General features: G+C 39.6%; 1 protein-coding gene across 2 annotated transcripts; it reads left to right on the top strand.

The window, feature by feature from the left end:
• Positions 1-4,429: 4,429 nt before the first annotated feature.
• Positions 4,430-8,819, top strand: LOC109203673 (uncharacterized). Of its 2 annotated transcripts, none has more exons than XM_019363412.2 (4): positions 4,430-5,018; positions 6,337-7,202; positions 7,609-7,940; positions 8,172-8,819. In XM_019363412.2, the coding sequence occupies exons 1-4, from the start codon at positions 4,836-4,838 to the stop codon at positions 8,504-8,506; spliced, it is 1,716 nt and encodes a 571-aa protein (XP_019218957.2). In that variant the 5' UTR covers positions 4,430-4,835; the 3' UTR covers positions 8,507-8,819. The 2 variants fall into 2 exon arrangements, with proteins under 2 accessions (XP_019218957.2, XP_025757020.1); XM_025901235.1 differs by having other exon boundaries at positions 6,337-7,397; positions 7,624-7,940.
• Positions 8,820-13,058: the final 4,239 nt, after the last annotated feature.

Here is a 13,058-nt window from a genome sequence, read left to right as displayed (position 1 = left end):
CAAGTGAGGCCACCACATGGTGGTATTTGGTATCGTCGGCTGAAACTCCACGAAGAGCAAACTGAGCTTCTACGTGCACGAACCATGAAGGAGGGTCGTAAAGCCAAACATCCAGCAACTTAAGCGCCACAGCAAATGCAGCCATCGGTGGATGCTCCCAGGCTGGAGCTGGCTTCGTCTTCGAACCTTAGCATGTTCGCCACAGGGGTCACCAATGTGGAGGTATGTAAAGACAACAGGAGAGGTCTCAGTGTCTCACTCCAACTTTATTAACGGATTCACCAGAACTCCACATACAAAAAGCGCCAAAATCTCCACCCCAACACTTCCCTTAAACTTGGGTGTGAGTGGAGCCACCTGGTGGTCCGCCACAATGTTTATTATGTGTATTTCAGACACTGAGATGCAGTAACGGCAGGATATTCTGGCCACAACAGATGTTAGAGGGAAAAATGAGCAGCCTTCATCATCATCATCATGGTGCTTTTTTCATTCTGCCGCCCAAGATGAGTATGAGAAAGCAAGGCCTTTTCATGAGGGACCGTACATTGTCTCACTCTCATGTACTTACATTCTTCTTTCATATACATGTATAGTTACTGTCACATGCATATACAGTGGCTTGCAAAAGTATTCGGCCCCCTTGAACTTTCCCATATTTTGTCACATTACAGCCACAAACATGAATCAATTTTATTGGAATTCCACGTGAAAGACCAATACAAAGTGGTGTACACATGAGAAGTGGAATGAAAATCATACATGATTCCAAACATTTTTTACAAATAAATAACTGAAAAGTGGGGTGTGCGTAATTATTCAGCCCCCTGAGTCAATACTTTGTAGAACCACCTTTTGCTGCAATTACAGCTGCCAGTTTTTTAGGGTACGTCTCTACCAGCTTTGTACACCTAGAGACTGAAATCCTTGCCCATTCTTCTTTGCAAAACAGCTCCAGCTCAGTCAGATTAGATGGACAGCGTTTGTGAACAGCAGTTTTCAGATCTTGCCACAGATTTTCGATTGGATTTAGATCTGGCACGAGATGGATCGACAGTGGTCTACAGCCAATCAGGAAGCAGAACACAATGCGCTGTAAAAAAAACCCCCAAAAAACGACAACAACAAAAAAACATGCAAAATTGCACACAAAAAATCCGCAAAACAGCGAGGCAGTGAAAGGTGAACCATGTTATAGCGAGGGACGACTGTACTCCTATATTCATATATACATACAATCCCATTATTTATCATTTACATATATGCATTCTGACATTTACATGTATGCATTTACTAGCACAGGAAGCTCCTTCTTAAGCAGGAAGTCACTCTTAAACCAGGAAATATTATACACTTGGAAAACTTACTTCACCTGAACCAGAAGAACCAAGCAATTAAGCTTTTTAAAGACATGCATTTTCTTTACTAATATTGTCTTTAATTTGGGGAGTAAGTAGTTATGAAAATGACATTAAAACTTTTCAAATTTTTTATTTTTTATTTAACCTTTATTTGACCAGGAAGATCCCATTGAGATTAAAAACCTCCTTTTCAAAGGAGACCTAGCCAAGATAGGCAGCAGCAAGTGTCTCACAGTTACAGAAATTACTCAATTAATTAAATAATTTATTAGAAAGTATTGAATAAATTCAAAGAGAAGCTACAGATTCTTTTGTTATTCAGAGGCTCTACAGAGAACTTGTGATCACATTCAAACCTTATCTGGAATTCTGTCTACCTTATTGACTGCTTATGAAACCAGGCAAAGAATTACATCCGAGAATAGACGTCTTGGTGCCTCCACCTCTCATGACTGGATATTAAGGTTGACCACGAAACAGCAATTAGAGAGAGCAAATATCTCATTTAGTAACTCTAATGAATAAAGTGTCAAAACATTGCAACGTGCTCAGAGGTTAGCTGCTGTACTCTGTACAGGCACACTGACCCTATTGGACAGTCACTCAGAAGATGCAATGCAGTACATCAATGACTGTACGGTGTTCAAATCCCCAATCAGCTATGGCTATGGAGAAATTCTAAGAGAACAACTTAGAATAAATAAAGCAGTAAAAAGTCACTCGTCAGTTTATTACTACTATACTGAAAAAGTACTTAAATGCTCTATTTCACTGAAAGTTAAGAACATTTAAAATTATAATTGATTCTAAGTCTATAGCAAAATGGATCATCTAAAGCAATCATCGTTGTTTCATTTACTCTGAGTTGTAAATAACCTTGAACATGTTACAGGTTTTCTTTGTATTTATATTTTACAACCATGTTTCACTTTAAAACACATTGTTAAAAGAAAGAGAAATATGTGTGCAGCCACATTTTTTTGTTTATGTTAAAAAAAAACCCATCACTGGTCATTTTACCAACTGATGTTGCTTTTTGAAAAAAGATGACTAAAACTGACAACATTAATGTTAATGCAATCAGTAAATACAGTAAACACTGAATCTGTGATCCAATAGAATACCAGAGTCAGATAAACATTATTGAAGCAGAACACCAGAGAATAAAAGCAATAAACAAGCAACAAACAAGTACAAAACTAGAAAATATATACTTTTAAAAAAAACATACTTGAATTTACTCAAATTTTGTCATGCCTTATAAGTATTATACACTTGTAGAAAATAACCTGTCAAGCAAAAACACTTTTGTTGAAAGATCAATGCAAAAATGGAGCCTCCAATCATAATATCAGCAGGTGAAATATTAATATGAAAACATAAAACTAGAGCTTGCTGTCAGAATTACTGGTAAACTAATTCTGGTAAAACTCTTGATTGCATAACAAAGATGAGTCTGCTTGACAGGTCTGGAAAATGAAGCCATGGTAAAGTGTCTTAAATCTGCATTTTCTTTAACAGTCAACAGGAGACAACTCCTCTAGCTGCAAAAAGATCCCTGGGTGTCACGGACTGCAGTGGCAGACCGTGGAATGCAGGTGAGAAATAGGACCCAAATACTGGATGATGAACTGTGAGTTTATTTACAAAGTGCACAATGAATCTCTATTTACAAGCCCCAGGCACTGTAGCTAGCGTGGTGATTCTTCCCCAGAATCCCACGCACTTTGCAAGTGTCCATGAACAGTGAATAGCGAAAACAGCAACTCCAACTCCCGTCTCCCACTGTCGCTCCTGTGAATGCATCACTCCGCTCCTGATACCTAGTGAAAACAGAACACACAGATGACTAGGCTTTCATTCTTTAGCAAGGGCTCTCCAAACTAGCAGGCCACGGCAATACTGACGAGTCAGATGTAATAATCCTGTGCTGATCAGAGCTCGGCCACACCCTTAAGCAAAGTGCTCCGGATGAGGCCATCAGCAGCAGCTGGTGACGGCTGATGAGCGGCAGGTGTGGCAGCCTCCAATGCGGAACCCTTCTGGGATCGTAAACAAACAAACAAAACTCACACACACACACACACACACACACACAGGGGGAGACGGAGGAAAAAGGGAGAGAGAACAACGACAATCCTTGAAAATAACATGGAAAATAAATATATTAATAAGGACCTCCTTGGCAGGACCACCCGAGAGGGTTGCCAGCCCTAGGTAAGAACAAAACAAAGGAGTCATGGGTCCCTAGACCCCAGGGGCGAATCTAGAAGGGTGGCATGGGGTGGCAAGTGCCACCCTAAAATGATCCCTTGCCACCCCAAGTGCCGCCCCAGTTTTGCATATGACAGTGTTGTTTATTAAAATAAGATAGCATTAACAGTTTGAGCGTAGTTACAGTCAACAGTGAATATAAATGCTAAAACTGAATATATTGCATAGTGTTCCCCCCCTCCATCATTAACAAATGGTTCAGCCCATAGCAGGACCGGCTTTTTTCTCGTTTTCAGTAGCAAGCGATGCTTATGATTGTGCCAGAGTACATTTTGAACAACACCATGGGAATTTCGGATTTTACACAGATGGTTGGATGTTACACTCTGGAAATGGAAGGAAGGTGAGTGTTATTAACCCTCCGTGGTCCACGGACACGCTGCACCTCCAAATCACATGACTGATCTAAGCTGACATAGCAACAAGCTGCAGCCACACTGAGTCTCTATTTCAGCCCACATTGAAAGTTCGGACTTCAAAGTTTTTACATTTTAATTACAGGCCAGTAAATCCAGAGTTATGATAATATATTTAAGCCACGCTTTTTTCTAAATACTGTCGTCACATTTTTGTGTGTGTGTGTTTTAAGCGTTTTCTAAGGACAGCGTGAAAACAGTAAAGAAAGGAAAAAAAGCCACCTCTTTCCTATCGGTGGAAAAATGTACCATGTCGAACAATTAAAAAAAAGTCAACACGTGGGATTTGGTTGTTTAGGAAGAGGGGAGAGTTTTGGGAGTGACAGTAACGGCAGCGAGAGAGAGGGAGAGAGAGAGAGAGTCTTTAGATGTGGGAGATTTGTGACGTTTAGTGTGGAGTGTATACTTAGCAGAGGTGGGTAGTAACGAGCTACATTTACTCCGTTACATTTACTTGAGTACATTTTTGAAAAAAATGTACTTTTTAAGTACCTTTTTTGCACGATACTTTTTACTTTTACTTGAGTACATTTGTGAAGAAGAAACGGTACTTTTACTCCGCTACATTTGCAAAATTCGACTCGTTACTTTTTTTAATAATTAATTTCACACATTGGATAATACTACTAATATAAATTATGGATCATGCCGCCACTGGAGCTACCGGTAACTCTTTCACCAATCAGACGTAGCCATGCGGTCACATGACCAGATATAAAATGGCAGGCCGAGTAGCCCAAGCCTTTTCAACTTCCAAAGACGGACAGAAGAAATACATCAAAAAATGGCAACCGTCTCCGCCAACACTGAACAGGACAAACACCCTTGCCCGCATATGCAAAGCATGTTTCGCTTTAAAGGAGTACAAAAGGACAGCTATATAATGCGATGTCTTCTGTGTGAGCCAAAGCAAACCGACGTCTCAGCGTACAAAAACTCAACATCTAACCTGAGGAAACATGTTGCGGTAAGTTTGCTTTAAATTTCTTTTTTAGCTGTGGTTAAGTGGATGTCAGTCTTACAGCCGCTGTGTCGAGCTTGATTCCTTGAGAGTCGGTGTACTACAACTTTTTGATGTGTCCATAGTCCAACACACATGGCTGAATTTTGCCACCTCAGCATGCAGTCAAGTACCATAGAGTCTTGCTAATGTCCTAATAAGCAATAATTCGGCGTGTCGCGGTGAGGACATGTTTAATAGTTTCAGGACACTGGCCCTCGAAGACTGGAGCTTGACACCCGTGGGTTACAGAATTACAGTCTTAGGTCTTGCCCATATTAAAAATGAGATGATTTAAAAAAGAAAATGCACATATCCAGAATCACTCCCTTTCTCCTAGAAACTACATTAGTAATTAAGCCGTTTTAATATTTTTCTTTTCTCCACAAGTGACTTTTTGTCCTGACTCTTGCTTCAGAGAAGTACAGTTATAAGGTGTAGAAGTTTATAAAGAGGAAAAGCTAAAGGTTTTTTTTGTTGTTGTTGTTTTGTTTTTTTTTTGAAGGAGAATCTATTGACTAGCACTGCTAAGCCTTGCATACGTTCTTGTTTTGAACTTAATCTGGAATTTCTTTTTTAAGTGGAAACCCATGTAATGTAGGCACGACTTTGTTTCTCTTTCCTTCCTGTAGTCTTCCGGTCAAATCTATCCGATTCACAACTTAAAGCACTCATAAATATTGTGTTTTACATCTGATTGCATAATGATATCCTCTGCACTATGCACTTGAACATATAAAAGTAATAATCACCTCTTTCATTGAATTTTGAGTGTTTTAATCAGCATTGTTACACCTGTGGTGTTCCCGGACAAAAGTAACTGCCATAGGAAATGAACTGGAATCCACTCACTGAACGGCCCACTTAACTGAATTTAGTGGTGAAAAATGTTTTTTGTGCTAGTTTATCCCTCCGGTCGCGTTCATCCCCCACCCCTTACTTTAGTGTTCCCAGTCAAAATTGACTGGTCTGTTTTAACAGCTCTTAAATTACCATAACAAACAGTTTTCACCACCAAATTCAGTTGTGTGGGTGCGTCAATGGGTCGTTCAGAGGGCCTTTCATTTGGTCATTCAGTGGGTCGTTCAGGGGGCCTTTCATTTGGTCATTCAGTGGGTCGTTCAGGGGGCCTTTCATTTGGTCGTTCAGTCAATGGGTGGGGGGGTTGAACATGACAGGAGGGATAAAAATATGGGATCATCTTTTTTTTTCTCTTTTCTTCTGAGAACTGTATAGAAATTGCTTAGGCACATGTCATTTCATGGTCTATTTTTTCTGCCAACAGAGGGTTCACTCCAACAAATTGAGGATGTATACGGAATTAATGGACAGCCACAGAAAACGAAAGTCATCCTCTTCTACCGAGCCACCTATGAAGAACGCAAAACTTACAGACTCTTTCACTGGCTCTAGGCGAATAACACAAGCAACATTTGACAAGCTTCTGCTTACGTTTGTATGTGAGGCCAACCAACCATTTTCTATAGTTGAGACATCGTCCTTCAAGACTATGATGGAAACCTTGCAACCTCAGTGTACAGTAATGACAAGGAAAACATTGTGCTCAAAAATACAAGACGCTGTGAAGAACATGAAAAGCATAATCATCAAAAAACTGAGCACTGTGAACTATGTTGCTACCACAACAGACTGCTGGTCTGCCAGACAGCATAGCTACTTAGGAGTGACTTGTCACTGGATAGATGACATCTCTTTAGAAAGGCATTCTGCTGCACTGGCTTGTAGACCTCTTAAAGGTTCACACACATTTGATGTTCTTGCTGCTGCATTAGAGGAAATCCATTCAGAGTATCACATCAGAGAAAAAGTGACCCGGACGACAACAGACAGTGGTTCAAACTTCTTGAAGGCCTTTCGATTATATGGTGAGGACAAAGAGGAAGAAACAACCAATTGGCAGGAGGATAGTGGGTCTATCCTTGATGATGCAGAAGACAGCGAGTTAGAGGTGGAGTATCAAGATGTGTTTGCCGTTTTGGATGACAACACATGTCTGGAGTACCAGCTTCCAAGGCACCAAAAGTGTGCATGTCATCTACTCAATCTTATATCAACAGTTGATGCCACTGCTGCAGAAGCTACCAATGATACATACAAGAGACTGTCTCGGTCTGCTTTTGCAAAATGTCATGCTCTGTGGAATAAAACCAGCAGGTCAATCATGGCTTATGAAACAGTGGAACGTGAGTGCAAGTTGCAGTTTCTTCGACCCAATCAAACTCGTTGGAGCTCCCTGTTCCTTGCTGTGGAAAGACTTGTGCGCATTCATAAAGAGCAAGGAGAGAAAGCAATCTGCAATGTTTGCACGGCATTAAAGATAAAGATGTAAGTTGATGGAGCTTGTTTTTAAATATTAAATTGTGACTAATGTGTGAATCCACCCCCTTTTTTTAAGTGACTTTCACTGACACTGAAAAATGTAAATATTATCAAGTACTTATAGTTTTACTGTCTCATTTTGCAATCATTTGCAAATTTTACAGACAATTCACAGTTATTACATTGCTGTAGAAATGGCTATGACCTATTTCTGTTTTTACACCTTTTTTAGGTTCAATCCTGCTGAAATGGGATTTTTGGTTGAGTACACTGCTGTGATGAAGCCTGTTGCCATGGCCCTTAATATCCTCCAAGGGGAATCATCTGTGCACATGGGCTTCTTGCTGCCAACACTTTACCAGTTGCTGGAGAAGCTGAGGAAGCTGGAGTCATCTTGCAAAATGTGTAGACCTCTTGTTGATGCGCTGCGGGATGGAATCCAGAAACGTTTTGGAGAAATGATGAAAGACCCTGAGCTGATTGCAGCTGCAATACTAATACCAAGATTCAGAACATCATGGACCACAGAGGAGAGCATCTTAAAAGCTGGTAAATATGCATGTTATCCATTAAGTTGTGAGCCACTAGATTTTGACTTATAATGACTTTTCTTGTTACTGTGATTTGGGATTATAGTGTTAGTTAGGGGGGAAAAAAGGCTGACAAAAGTTAGGGAAAAAACCATTTCCCGTGTGATAAAATTTTTCATGCCAAACATCAGCAGCTCGGCAGTCTATACAGCACACTAATGCACAGACCTAACCATACATCTTTCCACAGGTCTGACCTTCATCAGACACCAACTAGACACAGAGTTGGGTGAGGCCAGCACAAACAGCAGCCTATCTGATGAAGATGACTTCTTTGGGTCCATGGGGTCAGGAAATCCAGAAGCAGAGGAGCTGGAGAGATACCTTTCACTGTCCAATGTCCATTCACTGGAGGTGTGGATGTATTGCATGGCTTTCCTCAGATCAAGAAGCTGTCGATCAAAGTCAATACAGCTCTTCCTGCATCTGCAGCCTGTGAGAGACTTTTTAGTCATGCAGGGCTCCTGTTCACTGCCAAACGGTCACAGCTTCACAGCAAGAACCTTGAGAGCCAACTGCTGCTGACGCTGAACCACCATTTCACTAACTGAAGAAACAATTTATGTGTATGGCTCACTTTACCATACACATATGTACATCCACATAGTATTTGTCTTTTATAATTAGTTTTACTCTGATTTCAGTGTTTATTTGTGAGTGTAGTTTTTACATTTTTACATATTACATTCTGTTAATCCACTGTCTATACTTCAGGGTATTTTAGTATACAAAATAAGTTTTGTTAGAATGCCTATTCCTGTGGAATTTTAGCACAGATGTTTTGTTTTGTTTTTTTATTCCTGCTGTCCGCCTTGGGAATAAACTTTTCCTGATTATACCTGTTGCATCTCTGTGTCATTTGTTTCTGATTTACTTAATCCCTCCTTGTATTTAAAAGAACCACCCCTAGTATGACATTCTGGCGCATCAGCTGTAGTCTGTTATGTTGAAGCTGCCTCGTTCTAATGTTTTCTCTGAGGCTGCTGTAAATGTGAATATATTTACTGTAGGTTTTGCTTGAAAAAGCTTTACGTTGTGAAAAACTGAAATCTTGAAATTAGAATTGTTGTGCCTTATTTTGTGGATCTTTTTACATATATTCCTTTTGAAAATACTAAAATTTGTATATTTATTTATTTTTGATTGTCTGATAGCATTTATTTATAAAATAAATCGGACATTTCAAACAGTTACTCGCTACTTACTCAGTACTTGAATAGCCTTTTCACCAAGTACTTTTTTACTCTTACTCGAGTAACTTTTGACGACTACTTATTTACTTTTACTTGAGTAATAATTTTTTTAAGTAATGATACTCTTACTTGAGTACAATTTTTGGATACTCGACCCACCTCTGATACTTAGTGTGTTGTGTTGTCTTGTGTAGTTGTTCTGTTGTGTAGTCGTTTTGTTTTGTGTGTCAGTGAGGGCACTAATGAATGTCACAAAAGCACATTTGCAACGTAAACACTGTCACTAAGTAGAAAACCAGCGGAGTGATACACCTCCTGTTGTCAGGCCTGCAGGTTTGTCCCTGTGCTGCTCTCCTGTCTTTTGGTGGACAAACTTTTTTTTTACTGGCACACATCATTTGTGGGGCATCTTATTGCAGCACCTGATTGTTGTCTCATTTTAGTTTTAGTAATATTTTTAAATGGTTGTACAAAATAAAAAAAAACCGGCAGTTGTATTGGCTGCATTTTTATATAAATAGTTGTATATGTTTACAAAATGTACATTTTATATTTGCATTTCAAGTTCTAAAAATTTACTCAACATGTCTGTGGTTTTTTTTTACAGTAAAAAAATACTACTAGGATTTTAAGTTCTTTGTGTGATTTCAGATCAGTAATACTAATGCAGTATGTCAGTGAAAAAAACAACTAAATTCAGTTGAGCTGAAAAGAATGATACCAAACAAGGCAAGGGGAAAAAAATAAAATGAAACAATTTGAGGGTGAAATCCAAACGTAAACTCAAAAGGAGTCAAAAATGGCCGGTTGTATTTCAGACCTCAGTGGGTTAATCCAACAAATCATGAAAAATTAGGTTTAAATTTTTGTTCATGACAGTGCAGATTTCTGACATTTTGTGTAATTTAAGCATGTAACAATGTATTTGTTTTCTAACAAATAACAGTGTGAAACTTAAGTTAGACTTGTGTTTGTAAATGAACCGCCCCATGTTGTGTAGCTTTCTGGATTTTATACTTATTGGGCTACATGTTTATTTATTATACAGGCTATACAGTACATAACATCAAAACTCACGTTTTATGTAGCTAAAGTGTGTAATTATGTGGGCTACAGACAATAATTAAGTTATAGACTATACTTATATGAAAAACGTGTATACTTACTGCATTTGAATTATTTTAACCATATGTAACCACCTGCATATGTGTTTGAAAAAAAAAAGGCTTTGATTTTGCCACCCCATTTGATTTCTTTGCCACCCTCATGCCACCCTAAGAAAGTTTCTCTAGATCCGCCCCTGCTAGACCCAGGCCCGGACACTGGGTCCTTTAATCAATGACATTAAACACTTTGCTTATTAGTTTAGCTTGAGACTTTCCCATTTCACACTTATTCAAGAACAGCTTTCTGAATTTATATTTTATAAAAATTTTCTACTCAAATTTGTTGAAAATATGAACTGTACTGAATTTGAAGATGCCCAGGTCTTTAGCTCTGATGCTGTCTGCTCTCTAGTTTTTTCCACTTCAAGCTTTCGGGTGAACCCGTTGTGAGAACTTGCCCCACCCTATCATGTGACTTACTGAGATCACATGAGCCAAGGTGTCATTAAGAGTGGGTGTTAAGGCATCTGGGAAGGGATCTCAAAACTGGATTATAGATGGCAGACAGTTGGTGTCTTATACCACCGCCTCTGTTCAAAGATGGTCGTTCACAGTGGACATAAATGGCTTCTTTCACTCTTCTTTTAAACCATTTGTCTTCTCTGTCAGAAATGCGAACATTGGCATCCTCGAAAGAGTGACCTTTGACCTTTAGATGCAGATGTACAGCTGAGTCTTGTCCTGTGGAGGTGGCTCTTCCATGTTGTGCCATGTGTTTATGCAGTGGCTGTTTGGTCTTTCCAATGTAGAGAACAAAGCATTCCTCGCTACAGTGTACATGCAGCTCTTGTCTGTGTCATTGTTTCACAAAACGGCATAATCAAGATATAGTGATAATCAAATTGCCAGCAGGTGTCAGTGTGGAGATATAACTAATTACTTACTTATTTAATCAATATAATTCCAGCACAAATGCCTCAAACATTTCAGTGTTTCATGAAGCTTCACTTTGCCCATGAGTACGAGAAGCAGAGGAGGAAAGGGACAGTAGCACAAAAAGACAGAGGCAGTGATGTGTCCTTCTGGAGTACAGATCGATACAGAAATATCAGTTCCTCTGATACCAGATATCTATGTTCTACAATCGTTTCTATATATTAAAATATCAATATTTTAGTAAAGTGAGGTAAATTTGTGGTTTATGATTAACAGGAACACAGTGTAAAGTAACTACATTGTTGTTATTGTTGGGATCATTTAAATGATTGGTAGGAACTACTTCTGTCACAGTGATATGTGAAATGCAGCTGTAAAAATGCATCACCGCTCACATGTGCTCACTCACTCGGTTTACAATAATAGCTGATTATAGTCATATGTGGATCTATTTCAGCTCCACAAACAGCCAAGACGCAGTTTGTAACACGTGGCAAGACCACAAACCTTATCAAACACAAACAAAAGTAAATCATAACACAGAAGCGTCTTCAAATTAGCCTGTAGGGGGAGGTGAACAGTCACTGTGTTGTTCTTTACTCCCCTATTCAGAGGTGCAACATTTCTGCTGGGATGTATGTGATGTGGGACAGCTACTGGTAAGAACCAAGTTGACCCCCATCCTCCAAAATTATCCCAAGTGTGGAGGAAGGAGAAAACTCAAGGTGTACTTTAGGGAAGAGCTCAAACACAGCTTGCCTGCTCTCTGAGGTGTAGACAACTTACTACTAGAGCTCATGCCAACAATCAGAGCTACTAGCAGTGATAAACGACACTTTGGGCAGGAGGATTTAACCACTTAAGCCCCACGCCCCCGGTACCCGGGGCAAAAAGGAGGAGATCACGTTTAATCGGTTATAACACGGAGTGAGAAATATAAGTCCAGACATGTGTGGTATCTACAGAAACCTCTGAATCTCAGCTAAAATCTCATATAAACCATTTCTACAACCACCAAACACACCGAAAACAAGCCATGATTAAACGAGCAGTTACGAAAATGCGCAGAAGTCCGCTAAACAAACAAAACCGAACTAGAAATTCTTCAGACTTCATGTAACCGGGTAAAGATAGGCTGGTTATCTTCCAGAGCTATTACTGACTCCACACACCAAGTTTCACCACGCTCTGACCAAAATTCACTGAATGAGCCGCAAAAGAAGACCACAAAAACACATAGCGGCGCAAATGCGCTAAGACAGAAATTGGCTTACCGTCCCGATTTCCTCCGTTATTTTCGCCGGTAGCCGGTAGCCACGTGATTATCAGTAGTTACCATGCCTACCTAGCCGCATCAGAGCCGTTTTCCGTCAACAACCTCAAATTTAGACCCACCTATAGACACGTGACTGGACAGACGTCACATGCAGTAAATTTGGGCCCACGTGGCAACGTCTGATTGGTTGAAGTGACTTGAACAGGGCATCGTTACTGCGAGGTGTCAATCATGCAAATTGACCAAAAGAAACCAAAGTTACAGCCCCTCAGAGTTTAAAGGGCCAGAGGACAATTAAACGCTCCATGCGCACGGCAGAAAAGGGCCATTGCCATGTAAATGTGTGGTTAATTCTTCAAAAATATATTTTTAAAAAAAGCATTTTTAGGCCTGTTAATAAAATGAATTCATTTCTGCTCTTAAATACCTAAAATATTCAACTGTCATGGTGTGCAATTGTGTGCCAAAATTGGACATTTTTGTACAACGTCTGGATGTTCATGTACTGACAGTGCTGTAATTTTTCACTGTTTCACTTTAGAAACATAAATCTTTGCACAGATGAT

The sequence above is a fragment of the Oreochromis niloticus genome, linkage group LG3, assembly GCF_001858045.2.
Source record: "Oreochromis niloticus isolate F11D_XX linkage group LG3, O_niloticus_UMD_NMBU, whole genome shotgun sequence".
Lineage (NCBI taxonomy): Eukaryota > Metazoa > Chordata > Actinopteri > Cichliformes > Cichlidae > Oreochromis > Oreochromis niloticus.
The sequence above is the reverse complement of the archived record's forward strand: the minus strand, read 5'-3'. Positions and strand labels throughout refer to the sequence as shown.

Excerpts from the sequence above, each read along its gene's own strand:
- LOC109203673 (XM_025901235.1), top strand. The coding sequence starts at position 4,836 with ATGGCAACCGTCTCCGCCAACACTGAACAGGACAAACACCCTTGCCCG. Across the intron at positions 5,019-6,336 it reads ACCTGAGGAAACATGTTGCG|AGGGTTCACTCCAACAAATT; the intron begins GTAAGTTTGCTT and ends TTCTGCCAACAG. Across the intron at positions 7,941-8,171 it reads GGAGAGCATCTTAAAAGCTG|GTCTGACCTTCATCAGACAC; the intron begins GTAAATATGCAT and ends ATCTTTCCACAG.